At 39.1% G+C, this 19119-nt stretch overlaps 1 protein-coding gene and 1 pseudogene across 2 annotated transcripts in view; one reads left to right on the top strand and one right to left on the bottom strand.

The window, feature by feature from the left end:
• Positions 1–19119, bottom strand: part of ACBD5 (acyl-CoA binding domain containing 5) — a 48953-nt gene that overhangs the window by 2764 nt on the left and 27070 nt on the right. For both annotated transcript variants that reach the window (XM_074193043.1, XM_074193044.1), the window contains 4 exons: positions 15312–15588; positions 12131–12330; positions 5361–5405; positions 4998–5107 (listed from right to left, as the gene is read on the bottom strand). In XM_074193043.1, coding sequence (XP_074049144.1) covers positions 4998–5107; positions 5361–5405; positions 12131–12330; positions 15312–15588 — 632 coding nt within the window. The remainder of the gene's footprint in view (positions 1–4997; positions 5108–5360; positions 5406–12130; positions 12331–15311; positions 15589–19119) is intronic.
• Positions 14283–14657, top strand: LOC141492599 (large ribosomal subunit protein uL24-like; annotated as a pseudogene).

The raw sequence follows: 19119 nt of genomic DNA, 5'->3' as shown, positions 1-19119 counted from the left end.
TATTAAGTGTCTGAGGTGGCATTTGAACTAAGGTCCTCCTAACTCCAGGGCCAGTGCTCTATCCGCCGTCCTACCTAGCTGCAACCCCCCCCCCCCCAATAAGTTTACTCTTTTTCTTTCTTGCTTGCTTTTTTTTTTTAAGGTTTCTTTGCAAGGCAAATGGGGTTAAGTGGCTTGCCCAAGGCCACACAGCTAGGTAATTATTAAGTGTCTGAGACCGGATTTGAACCCAGGTACTCCTGACTCCAGGGCCAGTGCTTTATCCACTATGCTACCTAGCCGCCCTGATAAGTTTACTCTTATATGATTAATGGGGTAATATTTTTCTTGACTACACATTTCTATCATATCAAATAACTTGTTTCTCAAAGAGGGGGATTGGGGTGGGAGGCAGGGAGAGAATTTAGAAGTCAAGGTTTTAAAAGTAACTATTGAAACTTGTTTTTGCATATAATTGCATAAAATAAAAGGAAAATTTTAAAAAATCTCATTTGATCCTCATATAAGTGTTATTAAGTGTTATTAAACCTCTTACAGATAAGGAAATTAAGGCAGACAAACAACTTGCCAGGTTCCTGACTATATTCACTGTGCCACCTAGGGGCCTCTTTTTTAACAAAATGCAATTTAAACTATTTTTTTTCTGAATACCAGATAGATAACTTGCTTAGCAGAGCAATTATTCCTTTGTGATACAACCTGCAGAGGCCACCTGTCCAGACTTATCCCTCTTTAACAAAGTACCATCATACCCAGAATTTTATCGGCAAATAAGGGGCATTCCTTGGTGAAGAAATACATTTGTCAGATCATTTTTCTTTTGATCAAGAGAGGGTCCTAGAAGAACTATAAGAGAGTTCCTGTTTACTCAAAGGTAGGAAGAAGGCAATCAACGTGTGTGGCATATAGAAAATAAAAGAGATGACCTGAAAATTCATTGGGACTGGAAAATGGTTAAAAATCTACTCCATACACATATTTTTTTTTATTTAAGGCAATGGGGTTAAGTGACTTGCCCAAGGTCACACAGCTAGGCAATCATTAAATGTCTGAGGTCGGATTTGAACCCAGGTCCTCCTGATTCCAGGGCCAGCACACTATCCACTGTGCCACCTAGTTTCCCCAAAATCTACTCCACACAAAAGGCTCTCTAGCCACTCAGCACTAAAGAACTTTAATGGGGCGCTCCCTTCAGTATTGCAGTATACATTGCAACCACTCAGCCTCCAGGTAATAGTTACCTTGTGGCCAAAGCCTCAAGGAAGAGCCTTTCTCAGCTTCACTGTGCTCATCTCCAGACAACAGAGTCTACTGTGGGGCTTGTACTTGGAAGTCTTTCATAGCTTTGAAGAATTCAGGGACATCTGTACTCTACAGCAAGGAATCTGGGTCAGATATCAAGGGACTTATACTATGTAAAGGGAGGTGTGGGAACTGTACCAGGCTTCACTCTCTCTCCTTGATCTTTCTATCCTTCATCCCTACCTCTACAATTTCTATCTTTTTACTTTGTGTATCATCTTAGAACAGAGAAGGGAAGGAAGAGGTAGGGAAGGAAAATAAAGCAAAGGAAAGGTAGAGTTGACTTTTTGCAACATTTTTGCTTTTAAAAACAGGTGAGAGGCAGATTGGCCAGTATGACCAGGAAGGATAATGATCATTGTTGGAAGGGATGTGGGAAATCTGGGACACTATTACATTGTTGGTGGAGCTGTGAACTCATCCAACCCTTCTGGAGAGCTATTTGGAACTATGCCCAAAGGGCAACAAAAATGTGCATACCCTTTGACCCAGCAATACCACTACTGGGTGAGGAAAAAGGGTAAAAACATTACTTGTACAAAAATATTTATAGCAGCCCTGTTTGTGGTGGCAAAGAATTAGAAATCCAGTAAATGTCCTTCAATTGGGGAATGGCTTAGCAAAATGTGGTATATGTATGTCATGGAACACTATTGTTCTATTAAAAACCAGGAGGGATGGGAATTCAGGGAAGCCTGGAGGGATTTGCATGAACTGATGCTGAGTGAGATGAGCAGAACCAGAAAAACACTGTACACCCTAATAGCAACATGGGGGTGATCATCAACCTTGAAGGGCTTGCTCATTCCATCAGTGCAACAATCGGGAACAATTTTGGGCTGTCTGCAATGGAGAATACCATCTGTATCCAGATAAGGAGCTGTGGAGTTTGAACAAAGTGCAAGGACTATTCCCTTTAATTTAGAAAAAAAAAATATCTTATTCTCTGATCCTGTTACCTCTTAGACTTCTCTTTAAGGATATGATTTCTCTCTCATCACACCCAATTTGGATCAAGGTACAACATGGAAACAAAGTAAAGACTGACAGAGTGCTTTCTGTGAGGGGTGGGGGTGGGGGTGGGGGGAGGGAAGCAAGATTGGGGGAAAATTGTAAAACTCAAATAATATCTTTAATAAAAATAGATTTAAAAAAAATAAAAAACAGGTGAGAGGGGCAGCTAGGTGGCACAGTGGATAGAGCATCGGGCCTGGAGTCAGGAGTACCTGGGTTCAAATCTGGCCTCAGATACTTAATGACCTAGCTGTGTGGCCTTGGGCAAGCCACTTAACCCCATTGCCTTGCAAAAAAAAAAAAACAAACAAAAAGGGGTGCTAGGTGGCATAGTAGATAAAGCATGGGCCCTGGAGTCAGGAGTACCTGGGTTCAAATCTGGTCTCAGACACTTAATAATTACCTAGCTGTGTGGCCTTGGGCAAGCCACTTAACCCATTGCCTTGCAAAAACCTAAAAAAAAACAAAAAAATGTAAGAAGGGATAAAAGAGTATCAAGGAGATGAAAAAAAAACCAGCTGCATACTTCACTGTCTTGCTTGTCAGTTCTACAAAATAAGAGACTTTATAAACACTATCTACATACAAACATATTTATGGATATTTGTGGATATGGTCTGCATATATATAAACCACTCTGTTGTGGTTTGTCCTTCTTTCCCAAAAAAGACCATGCTATCAGGGAGGTGATACCATGACAAGCACATGAATTGAATTTGAGTGAGGAGGTGCTGTGCTAAGTCACCAGCCTCACTTTATCTTGGGGAGCCATCTGGATCCGGTGGCCAGATATGGATCAGAATGACAGGAGATGGACCTGGATGTGAGACAATCAGTGTTAAGTGACTTGCCCAAGGTTATTGCGTAGGAGTACTGTCAGTAATTATAGAACTGGGAAGTTTCGGTAAAAAAATAAACAAAAAACCCAACAGTAATAATACATCACCTTTATATAGTGATTTAAGGCCTGTAATGGAAATGCTTGGGGAGGTGGCATGATTCTGGAGTCTTAAGATCCTGGCTTTAAATGCTCTCAAGTCCCTCAAATGTGTATTGTATTGCCTCTAAGAGCTTCCTCTAGATCTATGATCCTATACCTTTTACTTCATGATTTCCTTTGGCCCTCACAACCACCTTGTCATGGGGGTACCTTCAGGTCATAGCTCCATTTTACAGCTAAGTAAACGGAGGATCAGAGGGGTTAATTCACTTGCTCATGCCTAGCTACCAAGGATTAGAAGTGGGATTCAAACCCAGGTCTTCTTGCCTTCAAGTCTGATTTTTTTTCACCTTCTTGCTAGCTTGGTAATAGACAGCTGGAGCTGGGCACAGTCTGTTCTTTATAGTTTTTAATGAAGAATGACTGGCCTTGCCTCTTTTAGACATGGAACAAGTTGTTAACAAAAGTGGTCCTTGTAGTCTTTTTTGTTCTACTCCCAATTCTCTTGCCCAACCCTTGGCCCTGTACAAAAGAAATGGAAGGAGGAACTTGGAAAAGAGAATGTATTGCAACACAATTCACACTGCTTTTCATGCCCTCAAGTTAATATAATCCTGGTACTTCAGGCAAGAGTACTCCTGTATTTAAACAAGTCTCTCCATGCTTTCCCTACCATCAGAGAAACCCAAATATTAAACACTGATTGACTGAACCCAACCAGCTGCCAGAAGGGAGAAGGGGAGGAAGAAGGAGGATCAGAGCCTAGGTCTGGTTTATTCAATTACAACTAATGAATACTTTAAAAACTCTAGGAAAAGAGGAGAATCCTTGGAAAGGAAATTTGTGTCTGTGGTTACTTTTTGTATTAGCACTTCTGAATCCTACAGCTACTAAGTGTCTAAGGCCATAGTTGGGGCCCTGGACTGGGCAAGCTCTCCACCAGTTTTGGGATCACCTTAGAGTCAGTTCAATTCTGCACTTGGACAGGCTTCAGAAATCTAAGGAACTGGAGGACTGTATCAGAGAACTCTCTCAGTCTTCTATGTCCAATTTTAAAGCCCTCCTTTAAAGACCCTTAACTGACAATGATCCAACCCTAGGTGCCATCTGTACCCTATGGTCAAGTCTAGACTTAACCAAGAAACTAGAGTGTACAGTTTGGATGCAGGAGGAAATTCTTACCCAATACTTTACCCATTGGATTCCTCCTTGTTTTCTTTTTAACATTCTTGTAAGCATGATTTTCTACAAGAAGCACTGCCCCAGATTTCTAGGGCGTGAGATCGCTTTTGTCTTTTCTAGTTCCCAAACCATAAATGTACAAAGTGGAAAGATGCTCCCAAGGAACAGATGAAGAAACCAAGAAAATATATTCCCCAGTAAATCTCATCTTCAGTCAAGGCTAGTTCCTATGTTCAAAGCAAGTTTTTTGTTTTTGTTTTTTAGTTTTTGCAAGGCAATGGGGTTAAGTGGCTTGCCCAAGGCCACACAGCTAGGTAATTCTTAAATTTCTGAGGCTGGATTTGAACTCAGGGACTCCTGACTCCAGGGCCGGTGCTCTATCCACTGTGAAACCTAGCTGCCCCAAGGCAAGTTTTTCAATTTAGCCATGGACCAAGAATCTTTTATAAATCAAATATAATTTCAACAGTCACTAAAAGACAGACAAAGGTGACTTTTGCCATTCTGGCAGAAGCTAAACATTGTTTTGAATAGCAAGATTATTAACAATTAGTATTACCTTCTCCTTCTTTGATAATATAAGTGTACCAGCCACTGGGCAATAAAAGGCCATATGATAGCAAAGGTGAGTGCACTTGGAGACATCTCAAATGGCCACCATGATGGTCTCTGAGAAAAGAAAAACAAAGTCATCAGCAATAAACAAATGTTGTGGTCAGAAATAAAGCTACATTTTATTTTAAGTGCTCAAAATTTTAAAAGTGGTCATGACATTTATAGGAGTATTTCAGACTTGGCACAATACAATACAAGCTTTTCTGGAATCAAAATGGTAGAATGCTTTCTGAATGTGTTGAAAGATGAAATAAGTCTTGAATTCGTTTTTGCGAATTTCAAAAAATTCATAAGAAAAGTCTCTTACCAGTGAGGAAGGCCGACTATCAGTCTGCAATGCTGATGATTTTGCCTACAAAGAGAAATAAAAGGAAATTGGTAACATGGTAAATGGTGGCAATCTTTTTTTCAGTTCATATCCAATAATCTGTTGAATCTTGTTGAAAATAATACTGTCTATGGGGTGGCTATGTGGTGCACTGGGTAGAGCACCGGCCCTGGAGTCAGGAGTCCCTGACTTCAAATCCGGCCTCAGATATTTAATAGTTACCTATGCGTGTGGCCTTGGGCAAGCCACTTAACCCCACTGCCTTGTAAAAAAATACTGTCTTAAGTGTCAGATAACACAGTCCCTTTGTCCCAATTCCATCCATTCACTCAACCAGTCCCGTCTTCCTTGTGAGTCAGAACTAAATCTAGAGAGGCTCTTCTTTTTGTTTCTTGTGCCTTGTAAACAAGAGTTGTGAGACTGGCCTGGAATTTAGCAGGCTAAAGGTCTCTTGACAAGACCAGTGAGTCTCTAGCCAGTCTTCATGAGATATATTCTGTACCCAGAAAAGGAGCCTGTTGTCCTCTGATATTTGAAGGTGTGGTTCTAAAACCCAGGGGGATGCAGGTGACACATATTAATTTATAAAAGTCTTCCTCTTGCTGCTTTGTATCTCTGCTGCTTTGATAAGGAAGAGATTAGGTCAAGTCACTAAAGGCTGTATCAGACCCTGGAATAGCTGTCTCTTATCTCTAGCTCTGCTCCTGAGGAACTTGGAACTGGAAGGAAACTTCTAAGTCATCTGCTTTATGGGTGGGGAAACAGAGACCCAGACCAGTGAAGGTCATAGGCTGAGTCTCAAATAGTGGCATCCTGACTTCAAGATCAGGGCCCTTTCTGGCACGGCCAGTTCAGTTCTCCAGAATTAGCTATACTCTTAAAAGGAATGCTATTAACAAGAGATTTTCCAATTTTAACCATATGATTGTGTATATCCAATGAATCAATGAAAAGACATTGATTAAAAGGGTCTATGAGGCATCCTGGGCTTACAGAAACAGAAGAGCAGAAATTTAGAGCAATAGACCACTCACAGTGGTGAGCAGTGGCTAGCAAAAGGATTTCTGGTCTGAGTAACACTAGAAGAAATAAAATATGTTGATGATTTATTGCTTCAGAGTAACAATGAGCATAAATTTTGATTCTATGATTGTATTTTGTTTTTTGTTGGGGGGGGTTGTAATCCCTTGGGGTGAAGTGATTTGCCCAATGTCACACAGCTAATCAGAATCAAGAGCCTGAGGTTGAATTTGAATTTGGGGTCCTCCTGATTCCATAGCTGGCACTCCATCCACTGCGTCATCTAGCTGCCCCCATGAGTATATTTTGGATCAGGTATAATAGGTCAGGCCAATAATTTGATTAGGGGTAAAAAGGAAAATGACAATGCTAGAGGGGAGGTGACAATTTGGGACACAATTCACTGCTGGCAGAATTGAGAACTGGTCCATAAATCCTGGAGAGCCATTTAGAACTATATCCAAAGAGATATACAATCTTGCATACCCTTTAATCCACCAATTCACTACTCTATATCCCAATGAGATCAAAAAAAAAAAAAAGGCGAAAGGACCTATAGGTAAAAAAAAGATTTATAGCAGCTCTTTTTGTGATGACAAAGAACTGGAAATTAAGAGGATGCCTATCAGAATGGCTGCACAGGTTGATATGATAGTGATGGAATACTATTTCGTATGAGAAATGACAAGCAGGACAGTTTTGGAAAAATCTGGGAAGACATCTATGAACTGATGCAAAGTGAAGTGAGAAGAACTAGGAAAACTCTGTATACTATAAAAGCAATATTGTAACCATGATCAACTATGAATGACTTAGCTATTTTGATCAATGGATCCAAGACAATTCTGAAGGCCTTAGGATGAAAAATAACTATCCATTGATCAACTATGATGGACATCACACCTCTCAGAGGTTTAATGATCAAGGACAATTTTAAAAGACTCGTGATGGAAAATGTCATCCACATTCAGAGGAAAAAACGATGGAGTTTGAATGCAGATCAGTCACCTTTTTCTTTTTTCCTTTTTTTTTTGCAAGGCAATGGGGTTAAGTGGCTTGCCCGAGGCCACACAGCTGGGTAATTTATTAAGTGTCTGAGGCCACATTTGAACTCAGGTCCTCCTGACTCCAGGGCTGGTGCTCTACCCACTGTGCCATCTAGCTGCCCCTCAAAGTCACTTTTTAAAACTTGTTATTTTTCTTTCTTATGTTTTCCCCCTTCAGTTCTATGTTCTATGACTAATATGGAAATATGTTAAACTTTTTCAGATTACTGTCATGGAGAGAGGGGAGGGAAGAGAGAGATGTAGAAACAGGTGGACCTCAAAAGTGTTCAAGAAGATGAATGTTAAAAATTCTCTTTGCATGTAATTGGAAAAAATAAAAAAATAACATTAAAAAAAATGCAATGTACCTCCAGAAAGAGAACTAATGGACTCTGAATGCAGACTGAAGCATAATTCTTTCATTTTCTTTATTTTTCTTATTTTTTTCTCCTTTACTTTCCAACATGGCTAATATGGAAATATTTTACATGACCTTATATGTATAATTGATATCATATTGCTTGCCTTCTCAATTGAGGGTGGTGGTGGTGGTAGAAGGAATGGTGGGGAGAGATTTTAGAACTCAAAATCTAAAAAAGTATACAATATTTATAAAAAGTATACAATAAGGAATACAATACTTGTGGGTTATAAGAATGAATTAAAAATGACTTTGCTACTAATCAGTGATTACAAAATTACTGTTCTTAAGGTTATAAAAAAGCAGTAATTCAGATTAAAGGGTGATTTTCTTCACCTGAATATACACCACAGCAACTAGTTACTGGTTGAGAAATGCAGGCTCACCATAGGGCAGTGGGAATTCCAGTAAACCCTGGCATCATCAGATGTCCACAGGATAGGCGAGATCTTTGATTTTTCAGGCAACAAGGAAGCCAAAACCAACATGATCCTAATAGGAGTTTTCCCACCCACCAAAGGGAAACCAGCTCAGCCCAGTTGAAAGTGGTACCACTCCCTCTACAAAGTGATGTAAGCTGTGCTGGCCAAGGTGAAGTTAACCATTCAGTGCACTAAATAAAAGTCCAATGCTGGGAGTATCTGACTCAACACAACAAGGTCTTTCTATTATTGTAGGTGTCATAGCAATATTGTGTAGGCAGAGCACCTTTCAACCAAGAAGCTCACATTCTCATTATCTTACAAACCACATTCCTCTAAAATTGAACAGGGGAGGATTTAGAAACCAAAGGTCTCAGGAATGATAATACAATTCAGTGAGACAAATTTCATCCAGTGCCTACACTACTGTAGGTCCTGGGAGAGATTTAGAAAGGATAGTCTAGGGGTAGCTAAGTGGTGCAGTGGATAGATCACTGGCCCTGGAGTCAGGAGGGTCTGAGTTCAAAATGCTCAGACATTTAATAATTACCTAGCTGTGTGACATTTGGAAAGTCACTTAACCCTATTGCCTTGCAACCCCCCCCCCAAAAAAAAGAAGAAAAGGAAAGGACAGTCTGCTTTCTATAGGACATTCAGCTTCAATCTAGCGATTCCAGAAAAGCCCTAAAGTTTAACTCCACACTGAATTATGATCAAGAAATCCAAAGAGCAGCTCCAAGGCGGCCAAGAAGCCTCAGTGTGGGGATCTTAGAAGCCTCAGAGATCAGTGCTGAACACATCTGAGTGGGGGCTTGGGGCTCTGAGGGTCTTAATAGCCTTGAGACCTCAGAGAGGGCCCTGAAGATCAGAGTCAGCACTCTAGACTTCAAACACCCAGGGGCTCATCCAGGACAAGACAAGAAAGGCTGATTGATCCATCCAATAGCATAGTGAATAAGAGCAAAGCCTAGATCCAGCACAAAGCCCCAATTCAAAAACTAAAGCCGGAGATGAATAGATCCAAGAAAGCACTGACCAACATCAAAAATCTAACTCCACAACAACAAGCAGAGACCCAAAAGGAAAAATAGATTTTCCACAAGGAAAGGAAGGAGAATTCATAACTAAGAAAAGAAAACAATCAACCTTAACTCAAGACACTTAACTCAAGACTAAATAAATCAACTGCAAATCAGTGACTCCATGGAACCACAAAAAATTTAAAGCACAATCAAAAGATTGAAAAAAATGGAAGAAAATGTACAATACCTAATAATAAAAACAAGTGACCTAGAAAATAAGCCAAGAAGTGATCACTTAAGAATTGTTGAACTAGAGGCAGCAAGGTGGTGCAGTGGATAAAGCACCGGCCCTGGAGTCAGGAGTACCTGGGTTCAAATCTGGTCTCAGACACTTAATAATTACCTAGCTGTGTGGACTCGGGCAAGCCACTTAACCCCATTTGCCTTGCAAAAACCTAAAAAAAAAAGAATTGTTGAACTACTTGAAAAACTATGATTTGAAAAAAACCCAAAATCACAACCCTGAATACTCTTTCAAGAAAATATAAGGTGGGACAGCTAGGTGGTGCAGTGATTGAGCACTGGCCTTGGAGTAAGGAGGACTTGAGTTTAAATCCCACCTCAGACACTTAATTGCTTAGCTGTGTGACCTTGGGCAAGTCACTTAATCCCATTGTCTTAAGTAAATAAAATTAAAAAAAAAAAGAAAATATAAGGGAAATTTGCTGATGCCTATTAGAACCAGAGGGAAAAGTAAAAATGGAAAGTCTATCTTTCACCTCTTGTAAGAAAATCCAAAGGATAAATCCCAGGAATATAATGACAAAAACCCAGAGCTCCCATGTTAAAGAAAATATATTACAGGGGCAGCTAGGTGGCACAGTGGATAAAGCACCGGCTCTAGAGTCAAGAGGACCTGAGTTCAAATGTGACCTCAGACACTTAATAATTGCCTAGCTGTGTGACCTTGGGCAAGTCAATTAACCCCATTGCCTAAAATAAATAATTTTTTTAAAAAAAGAAAATATATTACAGGTACCCAGAAAGAATTGGGTAAAAGTACCAAGGAAATGCAGGAAGAACTGCAGGATGACCCATAACCTGCAAGTTTCTACTAAATTAAAGTCACTCCTGTGTGATGGGCACAAGGTAAAGAGATTTACCCTTTCAGACATGATCAACATATCAACTCATTCTATTTGTCTAAATGATATTTTATAGCCATCTCATTTTCACAGTAAGAAAACTCACTGAAAGGGTAAAAAATACAAAATCCCACTGTGTTTATTGTTAGTTGATTATTAAAAACATTTGATTTAGTACATGCAACAAAATGCCACTTGAAAGGCTCTCCATCAATAAGACATTTGCCACACATGTGAAGATTATACATGATTAGTTATAACATGTGAAGCAAAAAACAAGAACATACCTGTCCATCAAAAGTATTTGACAATAAAATGGAAGATATCTAATGCAAATTCTGATAGACTGTAAGGGGAAACTAGGTGGCACAGTGAATAGAGCACTGGCCCTGGTATCAGGAGTACCTGAGTTCAAATCTGGCCTCAGACACTTAATAATTGCCTAGCTGTGTGACCTTGGGCAAGTCACTTAACCCCATTGCCTTAAATAAATAAAATTTTAAAAAAATACCCTCCTGGGGGTGGCTAGGTGGCACAGTGGATAGAGCACCAGCCCTGGAGTCAGGAGTACCCAAGTTCAAATCTGGCCTCAGACACTTTAATAATTACCTAGTTGTGTGGCCTTGGGCAAGCCACTTAACCCCATTTGCCTTGCAAAAAACTAAAAAAAAATACCCTCCCCCCAAAAAGATTGTAAAGTTCTCCATTTATGGATGATGGGGTGCTAATGGCATCCAGGGTCAGGATAGTGCAAAGATTCTGCCAAACTAAGGTGGGCAGACACCCTATTGCTCAGATTAGGCTACAGGGTTGGTTGGCCTGCTCATGAAACTGGTCCACTAGTACACACATCATAGAAAAACACTGCACAGACCCCAAGCTGGAACTTTTGGACAAAAAGTCATTTGAACAAGAGGCCATTTGCAAAGTTCGTGTGCTTTTACTGAACCAGAGTTTCTCCATCAGACAAAGGCCCAGCCTTTCCATATCACTATTTTTCCAATTATGCTGTGGCTAACAAACACAGAAGACCAGTTTCCATAGAACTGAAAGGGTAAATCACCCAAAGGGAGGCAGATGAAGGGCTGCAATGTAACACCAACAAAGTTCATCTCAGAGGTATTAACCATGTACAAGGAGAGCCAGCAAGCTCCACTGCAGGGACCTGATTGACACAGGATGAGAGATGCAGACGAGCTGCAATCTGAGCCATGGAGGGTGTGTCCACATGAAGGAGAGCAAAGCACTAAAGTCTGTATTTAATGCATATACCTGGGAATGTAGGCATGGAACATGTCTCTGTTGACAAGAGGTTAGAGTACAGCTGTGCTCAGAGAGGTTCTGGGGAAAGCCAGAAGAGCAAGGAGATACTGCTCTGCTACCTGCCCAAAGAGACAAGGACATGAAGGGGATGGACAGGAACCTAAGCAGTACCCTGCAATGGCACTTTGAGACTGACTACACATTTCAGCATGAGACAAAACTCAACGAGTGTCTCCTTTCCTTTTCGTTCATCATTTTTTAGAGACCCAGACCTTGGTACCTTTGAAGCACACAGACACAGACAGACAGACAGACAGACACACACACACACACACACACACACACACACACACACACACACACACGCATAAAACTGACAATGGAATCAGAGGAAAAGAATGTGTGTCCACCTGTGATGCAGCCAGTGTTTCCAGGGTGTGCAGTCTCTGAAGGATGTTCTTCATGTCTTCTTGCAATCGCATGAGGGCCATTGCAATCTGCTCATTGAGGCTGCCTCCAGATCCTCTGTCAGAACCCCACCGCTCTCCATCCCCTCCACTGCCCATGTGTCCACTGTGAATCCCATCACCCACATGCTGCATCCGGTGGCCTACAGTGAAGGAACCAAAATAGATACAGTGAAAAGACAATCATGAGCAACTAATTCTCCTCACAAATCTTTAATACGTGTTCATGGGAAACAGGAGAATGAATCTGAGCATGGACCATGGCGTCTCATGAATTCTATGCCAGCAGACCATTCCTAATGTCTATTCTTAGGGGCATTATCTTCCAGGGTAGGATTAGGCAATGGGTAATGAAAAACGAGGCTAGCAAAATAAATGGAAGGCTAAGCTAGGAGAGCTGGCTGAGGGTCTTATCACTTGGTGGAGGAGTCTGGGTTTTATAGGAGAAACCACAAAAAAAGACAACCAGGTTTTTGAGCAAGGAGTTACTTATTAAAAATGGCCAAGAAGATTATTCTAACTCCTGGGAGCAAAGAGGGCATGTATCCTGAAAGGCCAGCTAGGGATGGGACCTGGAAAGTAAGGAGAGCTGGGCAGCTTTGGGTTCTGGCTAGAAAAGGCTGACCCATGTCACTCCAAGCCTTTCTCTTTTCCCCTAAGTAAGATCAAACAAAAATTATTTTTATATCACAGTCATTTCTTCTTCCTCCAAAATTAAATCTTTCCTCCTATTTTTTTCTTTGGTAGGAGTCTTTGTTTGTGAGTGTATCTTATCACTTCTCTAGAAAATAGGCTTCCAGATGGTCGTGTTCCATTTCCTTTTTATCTCAGTTGTCCTGGGGTTCAGCAGAACCAGTGAACAACACAAACCAAAGCTAGGCAACTTCTAGAGTTATCAGGGAGCCCTGAAATGAAATTCTCTTCCTGAGCTTGCAAACTCCTGTATGGTGTCCGGAGAGAGGCTAGATTCTACAATCAAAGATCTGGGTCCAATGCCTACCTCTGACTTTTACTCACTATTTGGCAAAGTGTGTCCTTGGACCAGAGTCTCAGTGTCCCCATTTATAAAATGAGTATGAATAACAAAACTGTAGTATCTATTCTCATAGGATTGTTGTAGTTCGAATGAGTCAATGTATGTAAGATACTTTGTAAATTTTAAATTGTTATATAAAGGTTACTTACTTTGCTATAGAACACTGTTCAGAAATTGTGGTAAAAATTGTTTTTTATAACATATGATTTGTCTAAGAACAATTAAATGTTCTAGTTGTAGTTGAGGATGAAAACCTGGATTTCGTGTACTGGCTTAGGGAAATGAAAAAAGAAAGGGTGGACTTGAGATATGTGACCAATAAGCAATTTTCTGATGGCACAAGGAAAGTGATGGGAAAATCTGGAAGGAAGTGATTTGTGACAACTGGAGGAAAACTTCAATTTTTGATATGTATAGAAAAATCTCTGCTGGCTTGCCACATGACTAGTAGCATAATTATAGTGGTTGTGTGAGGATGCAAGCCTGGCCACTTCAAAGGCTCCACAAAAGTATGGTGGTAGAACCATCTTTTATACCATTTTAAGAAACTTACTCACTCTATAACTGCCAAAAGGAGAGAATGAGGCAAGAAGCAGGGTAACAGGATTTGGTCACATCAATTCTATATTTAAAAAAAAAATCTTCAATGGCAAAATGGGGTACCCATCAAGTGGGGGAACTAACATAATTTAATATCACTTTACCAAAAGAAATAACAAATATTAATAATTCAGGAAAGCATGGTTAAACTGGTATTGACACTGAGAAAAATGAGCAGAGCCAGGGAAATGATGACATCAATGTAAATGAAAGGAAGAGGAAAGTGAGGCCTGGTATGATTGTACTGCTAACCCTAGCCCTAGAAGAGAGATGAGGAAATTCATTGAGAAAATGGGGGATGAAGACAGAATGTTATATATGCTTTAGAATGTTTTGGCTGGTTTTGCTTAACTTTTTTTTTCTTAGTTCAAGGCTGAGGTTCAACAAGTGAGAGCAGGGGAGGACAACATTAGAAATGACTATGATGCTTTTCTCTTCTGTGGTGTCTCTGAGGTCAAAATGAAGTTCATTCCTTTTGTGACCTCTGACTGAAGCAAGAACTGCAAGAGGCATTTCAATGCCCCTTCCCACATACGGAGAAAAATGATGTCTTCTCCTCTTTCTAAGGAGCTGAGACAGAAGTACAATATCCGCTCCATGCCCATTCGAAAAGATGATAAAGTTCGAGGACACTACAAAGGACAGCAAATTGGCAAGGTAGTCCAAGTTTACAGAAAGAAATATGTGATCTACAATGAGCGTGTACAGCGCGAAAAGGCTAATGGTACAATTGTCCATGTAGGCATTCATCCCAGCAAGGTGGTTATCACAAGGCTAAAACTGGACAAAGATCACAAAAAGATCCTTGAATGAAAAGCCAAATCTCGCCAAGTAGGAGAAAAGGGCAAATATAAAGAAGAAACTATTGAGAAGATGCAGGAGTAAAAATTATACAGCTGTAATTAAATTGTGATCATTAACAAAAAAAGACTATGATGCAAAAAAAGGGCATCAATTAAACTTTTTAAAAGTTTAATTTTGTAAATAAGTAAAGTTCTGATTCCTTCTGCTGGTATTCAAGACCCACCACACTCTAGCAACTCTCCCTACGTTGCTAGTCTCTGTTCACTCAATACCCCAGACCAAAGCAGACTAGTGTTTACTCCCAGAACTCCCACCATGGCTGTTGCATCTTCACTCACAAGTCTAAAATGTTTTCTCTTCCAAATGCCGCAGCTACTTCTACCCTATTATCATCTTCCCCTTGCATTTAACATCTTTGCTTGGCAATTCACTAAAAGGCTTCTGCAGAATTTCTATTAGCAGATACCTGTCTTAAGAGTCTTTTTTTTCATCACGTACCTCCTTCCAGGCCTCTTATCTCACTTTGTATCTCCTCTAGAGCTTAAGAAACAGCTTGGCGTTCTTGTTTATTGAAATCTCAGCTGTCATACTGCATGTCCAGATGCCTCTAGTGTCAAGGCATTAACTAATGATTAAACTGCATAATGTTTAGACAATTTAAAAAAATACAAAAGTGAAACATACCTCTCCCTCTTCTCACACCCGAGAATTCCTCCTTTTCCCCACCACGTTTCTCTCGCTGGGGCACTCCACTACTGGGTCTGCCATCCTCCCCACCATGCTTTACTTCTCCTTTTCTTTCAACAGCAATCGCCTGGGTATTTCCAACATGAAGATTTCCTGAGGCAATGCAAATGTCTTCAGGAAGACCAGAATTTTCCAAGAGTTGACTGTGATCTCCTCCCAAGTAATGAGATGAATATCTAAATGGTCTTTTGTTTGATGAAAAGATTTCTAAAGACTTAAAATCAAAAACAGAATTTGTTAAAATCATAACCCAAAGACTTCAGAATAGCCTGGAAAGACTCACATGATGTGATGCTGAGTGCAGTGAGCAGAACCAGAAGAACATTAAATACACTAACAACAACATGGGGTCATGATCAACTACGATGAACTTGTTCATTTCAGCAGCCAAAAAAATCAAAGACAATTCCAAAAGACTTGTGATGGAAAATACCCTCCACATCCAGAGGAGGACAAAGCTTACTATCTTCAATTTTTTTTATATTTGTCTTATGTATTATGTTGTTCCACATCCAGAGAAGAACCAAAGCTCACTATCTTCAATTTTTAAAAGTTTTCCTTCCTTTGATTTGATTCTTCTTTTACAACATGATTAATATGGATCTATGTTTAGCATAATTACACATGTAGAGCCTGTATTAGACTACTTTCTGTTGGGGGAGGGAAGGAAGGGAGGGAGGGAGAAAAATGTAAAACTCAAAACCTTGCAAAAAAAATGATTGGTGAAAATTACTGTTGCATGTTTTTGGAAAAACAAATAAAAATATTTTTAAAATGTTAAAAATAAAATAATATCCCACAAAATTTCATGATTATATAATCTTTTTCTAAAAAGATTTCTCTGATTAATTTTAATTTGATTAAAGTATAACATATTGACATTTTTTTCTTAGGCAGGCACATTAAGGACTAGGAACAGAATTTAAATTTCATTAAGCTGGCTGGACATTTTAAAAGCAGAAATTCAAAATTATGACCTATTAATAAGTAATTATTTAGAATTTTTAATTTAATAAAAAAGGTTCAACTATCCTAAATATTAAGATTACTTTGAAAAGTGATTTTTACAACAATTCAGGGACAGTACTTAAAATTTCAGATAATGTAATCTGAACACTCTAGTTGCAATTTACACAAAATAATAAAATTCATTCTCTTATGGGTAGATTGAGGTGAGACAGAAAATATTTGCTGATTTTAAAAGCATGAAGTTTTATAATCATTTTCCCCTCAGTTTCTGTTAGCACATAGTAGCTGCTTAATAAATATTTATTGAATAAGTGAATGAGTAAATTAATTTTTCATATCTCCTAAAATTAGTTATTTAGGAGAAAAACCAAATTTCTTGAATGAGCAGTTATATAAATTGTGAAATGTTTCTACAGTAAAATTCATTTTGAACTGAAAAGATGCAAAAACATTAAGCATTCGAATACCTAAAAAAAGGACTATAGTCTCACTTACAAACATATAGCTACCATCCATACCCACACAATTCTTTTGCTACTGGTATCCTAGAAACTAAAAAATAATCTAGTGGTTTTCAAACTGATATTTTATTTTATTTTTGCAATTACATGCTAAGGTAGTTTTTCAGTATTCATCCATTTGCAAGTTTATGAGTTCCACATTTTTCTGTCACTCTCCCTTTCCTCCCTTGGTAGCATACAGTGTGGTAAAAGTTGTTCATTTACAATAGTGTTTAACATATTTACATATTAGTCACTTTGTGTAAGAGGAATTAAGACAAGGGGAAAGAAAGAAAACCATGAGACAGGAAGGAAAAATATAAAGAAGTATAAAAAAAAAGTGAACATAGAATATATTCAGATTCCATGGTATTTTTTCCCCCCTCTGGAGAAGTCCACTAGAGCTTTTAAAAAAATTAAAAATATGAGCCTCATTATAAGGTAATGGTCACAAGCAGATTGTTTATAGCCTTTAAATTCATCAAGTACCGGTTTAGATTTAGCCTAGGACTTCTAAATCATTATCCAGGTCAGTTGTAAAGCCTCTTTTAGTTGTAATTTGGGGCAACTCAAAAACTGTTAATGATTCTCTGTGGGGCAGCTAGGTGACACAGTGGATAGAGCACTGGCCCTGGGGTCAGGAGTACCTGGGTTCAAATCTGGCCTCAGACACTTAATAATTACCTAGCTGTGTGGCCTTGGGCAAGCCACTTAGCCCAATTTGCCTTGCAAAAAAAAAAACCTAAACTAAAAAAAACCCTAAAAAAAATGATTGTGAACTAAACATCAACCTCTCAGAGAGAAACTGGGCTGAAATAGAACTGTGAGATAAAGCTTGTCAACTTCTTCATCTGAGAGACTTCCTTAAAGGGCTACATGGTCTTTACAGTATACAAGATCTAAAGGAAGCATGAGGTCTGAGGAATGTGAACAGGAATAGAGTAAAAATGTTATTGAAAAAATAGTGAATCTCAGAATGAAAATTCTATGCTTTTATGTTAAAAATGTAAATGTAATGATAGGGATACTGAGAAATGAGAATGTGAAATGAGAAGTTGTAGGAGGCAGCGAAGTGGTACAGTATCTAGAGCAATGGCCCTGGAGTCAGGAGGATCTGAGTTCAAATTCAGCCTCAGACACTTAATACTTACTAGCTGTGAGACCTTGGGTATGTCACTTAACCTCATTGCCTTGCAAAAAACAAAAAAAGAAAAAAAATGAGAAGTTGCAAAATTCAAAGAGTCCAAGGAGCAACAAAAGTTAGTTAATTATCTTAATACAAGAGTGGAACACTCAATTTAATTAAACATTTATGGGGAAAAAAGTCACGTTAGACACTGAGGTTAATACAGAAGATCATTTGAGTGAGAAAAGGAATAGAGCTAATGGAAGAAGAGACAGAACCAACACCCCTGCGTGCTTGAACAGGCCATTCCAGAATCAATAAGGAGAGGAAACAGATGGGAATTAGTTCTGAATAGAAAATGGAAACAGATGTAGGGAACACTCTGTGTGAGCACCATGCTGACACAGAATCAATCTCCAAATCCCTGAATTGGAAGGGAAAAACCAGAGACCAGTAAGACTAGCCCAGAGCTGAATAAAAACCCCTTCTGTAACTTCAAAATAAGTATGCTTTGAAGACCTCCTGTGAAGGGGGATTCAAGATGTCTTCCTAAGACATCTCATTCCACTTTGTTATAGCTCTGTTAGGGACTGAAGCCATTTAAATGTATCACCATACAACTTCCCCTAACCCCACTGCTCCATGACTGTCCAAAAAAAATATTAATGAAAAACTGTTCAATGCTTTGAATTCAACTTACACTATCATTACAATTTACTGTGATCTCACAACCTAGCAAACCTATCAAAAAGGGGATTGCTACTAATAATAACCATCTTCTTTTCAATGTTTTTAAAAATAACTGATTTGATAATTCTTTCTAGGATTTGGTTAATAGTTAACGTCAACTTTATAAATTGCAATTGTCAGCATCTGCATTTGTGAGAAATGGAAACTATATTGACCTGGTTCCAGACTTCTGGTAACTTTTCAGTCTTCTGGGATTTCTCAAATAGCAGCCAGTGGCTCAGGACAGAACCTTGAGTTTCTTTTAGCCCTCTGGGAGATATATGGACATAATAATCTAAACTCCCTTTGTAGGCTACATGCTCCCTTATTATGAACTTTCCAACCATCTTGGTATTTTCTTATGTTGATATTCTAGCACTTGCTAATAAGTCAGTGTTTCTTCAATCCAAATAATTTTTCT

The sequence above is a fragment of the Macrotis lagotis genome, chromosome 7, assembly GCF_037893015.1.
Source record: "Macrotis lagotis isolate mMagLag1 chromosome 7, bilby.v1.9.chrom.fasta, whole genome shotgun sequence".
In the NCBI taxonomy this organism is placed as follows: Eukaryota; Metazoa; Chordata; class Mammalia; order Peramelemorphia; family Peramelidae; genus Macrotis; species Macrotis lagotis.
Note: the sequence above shows the minus strand (reverse complement) of the source record. Positions and strands in the feature narration are given on the sequence as shown.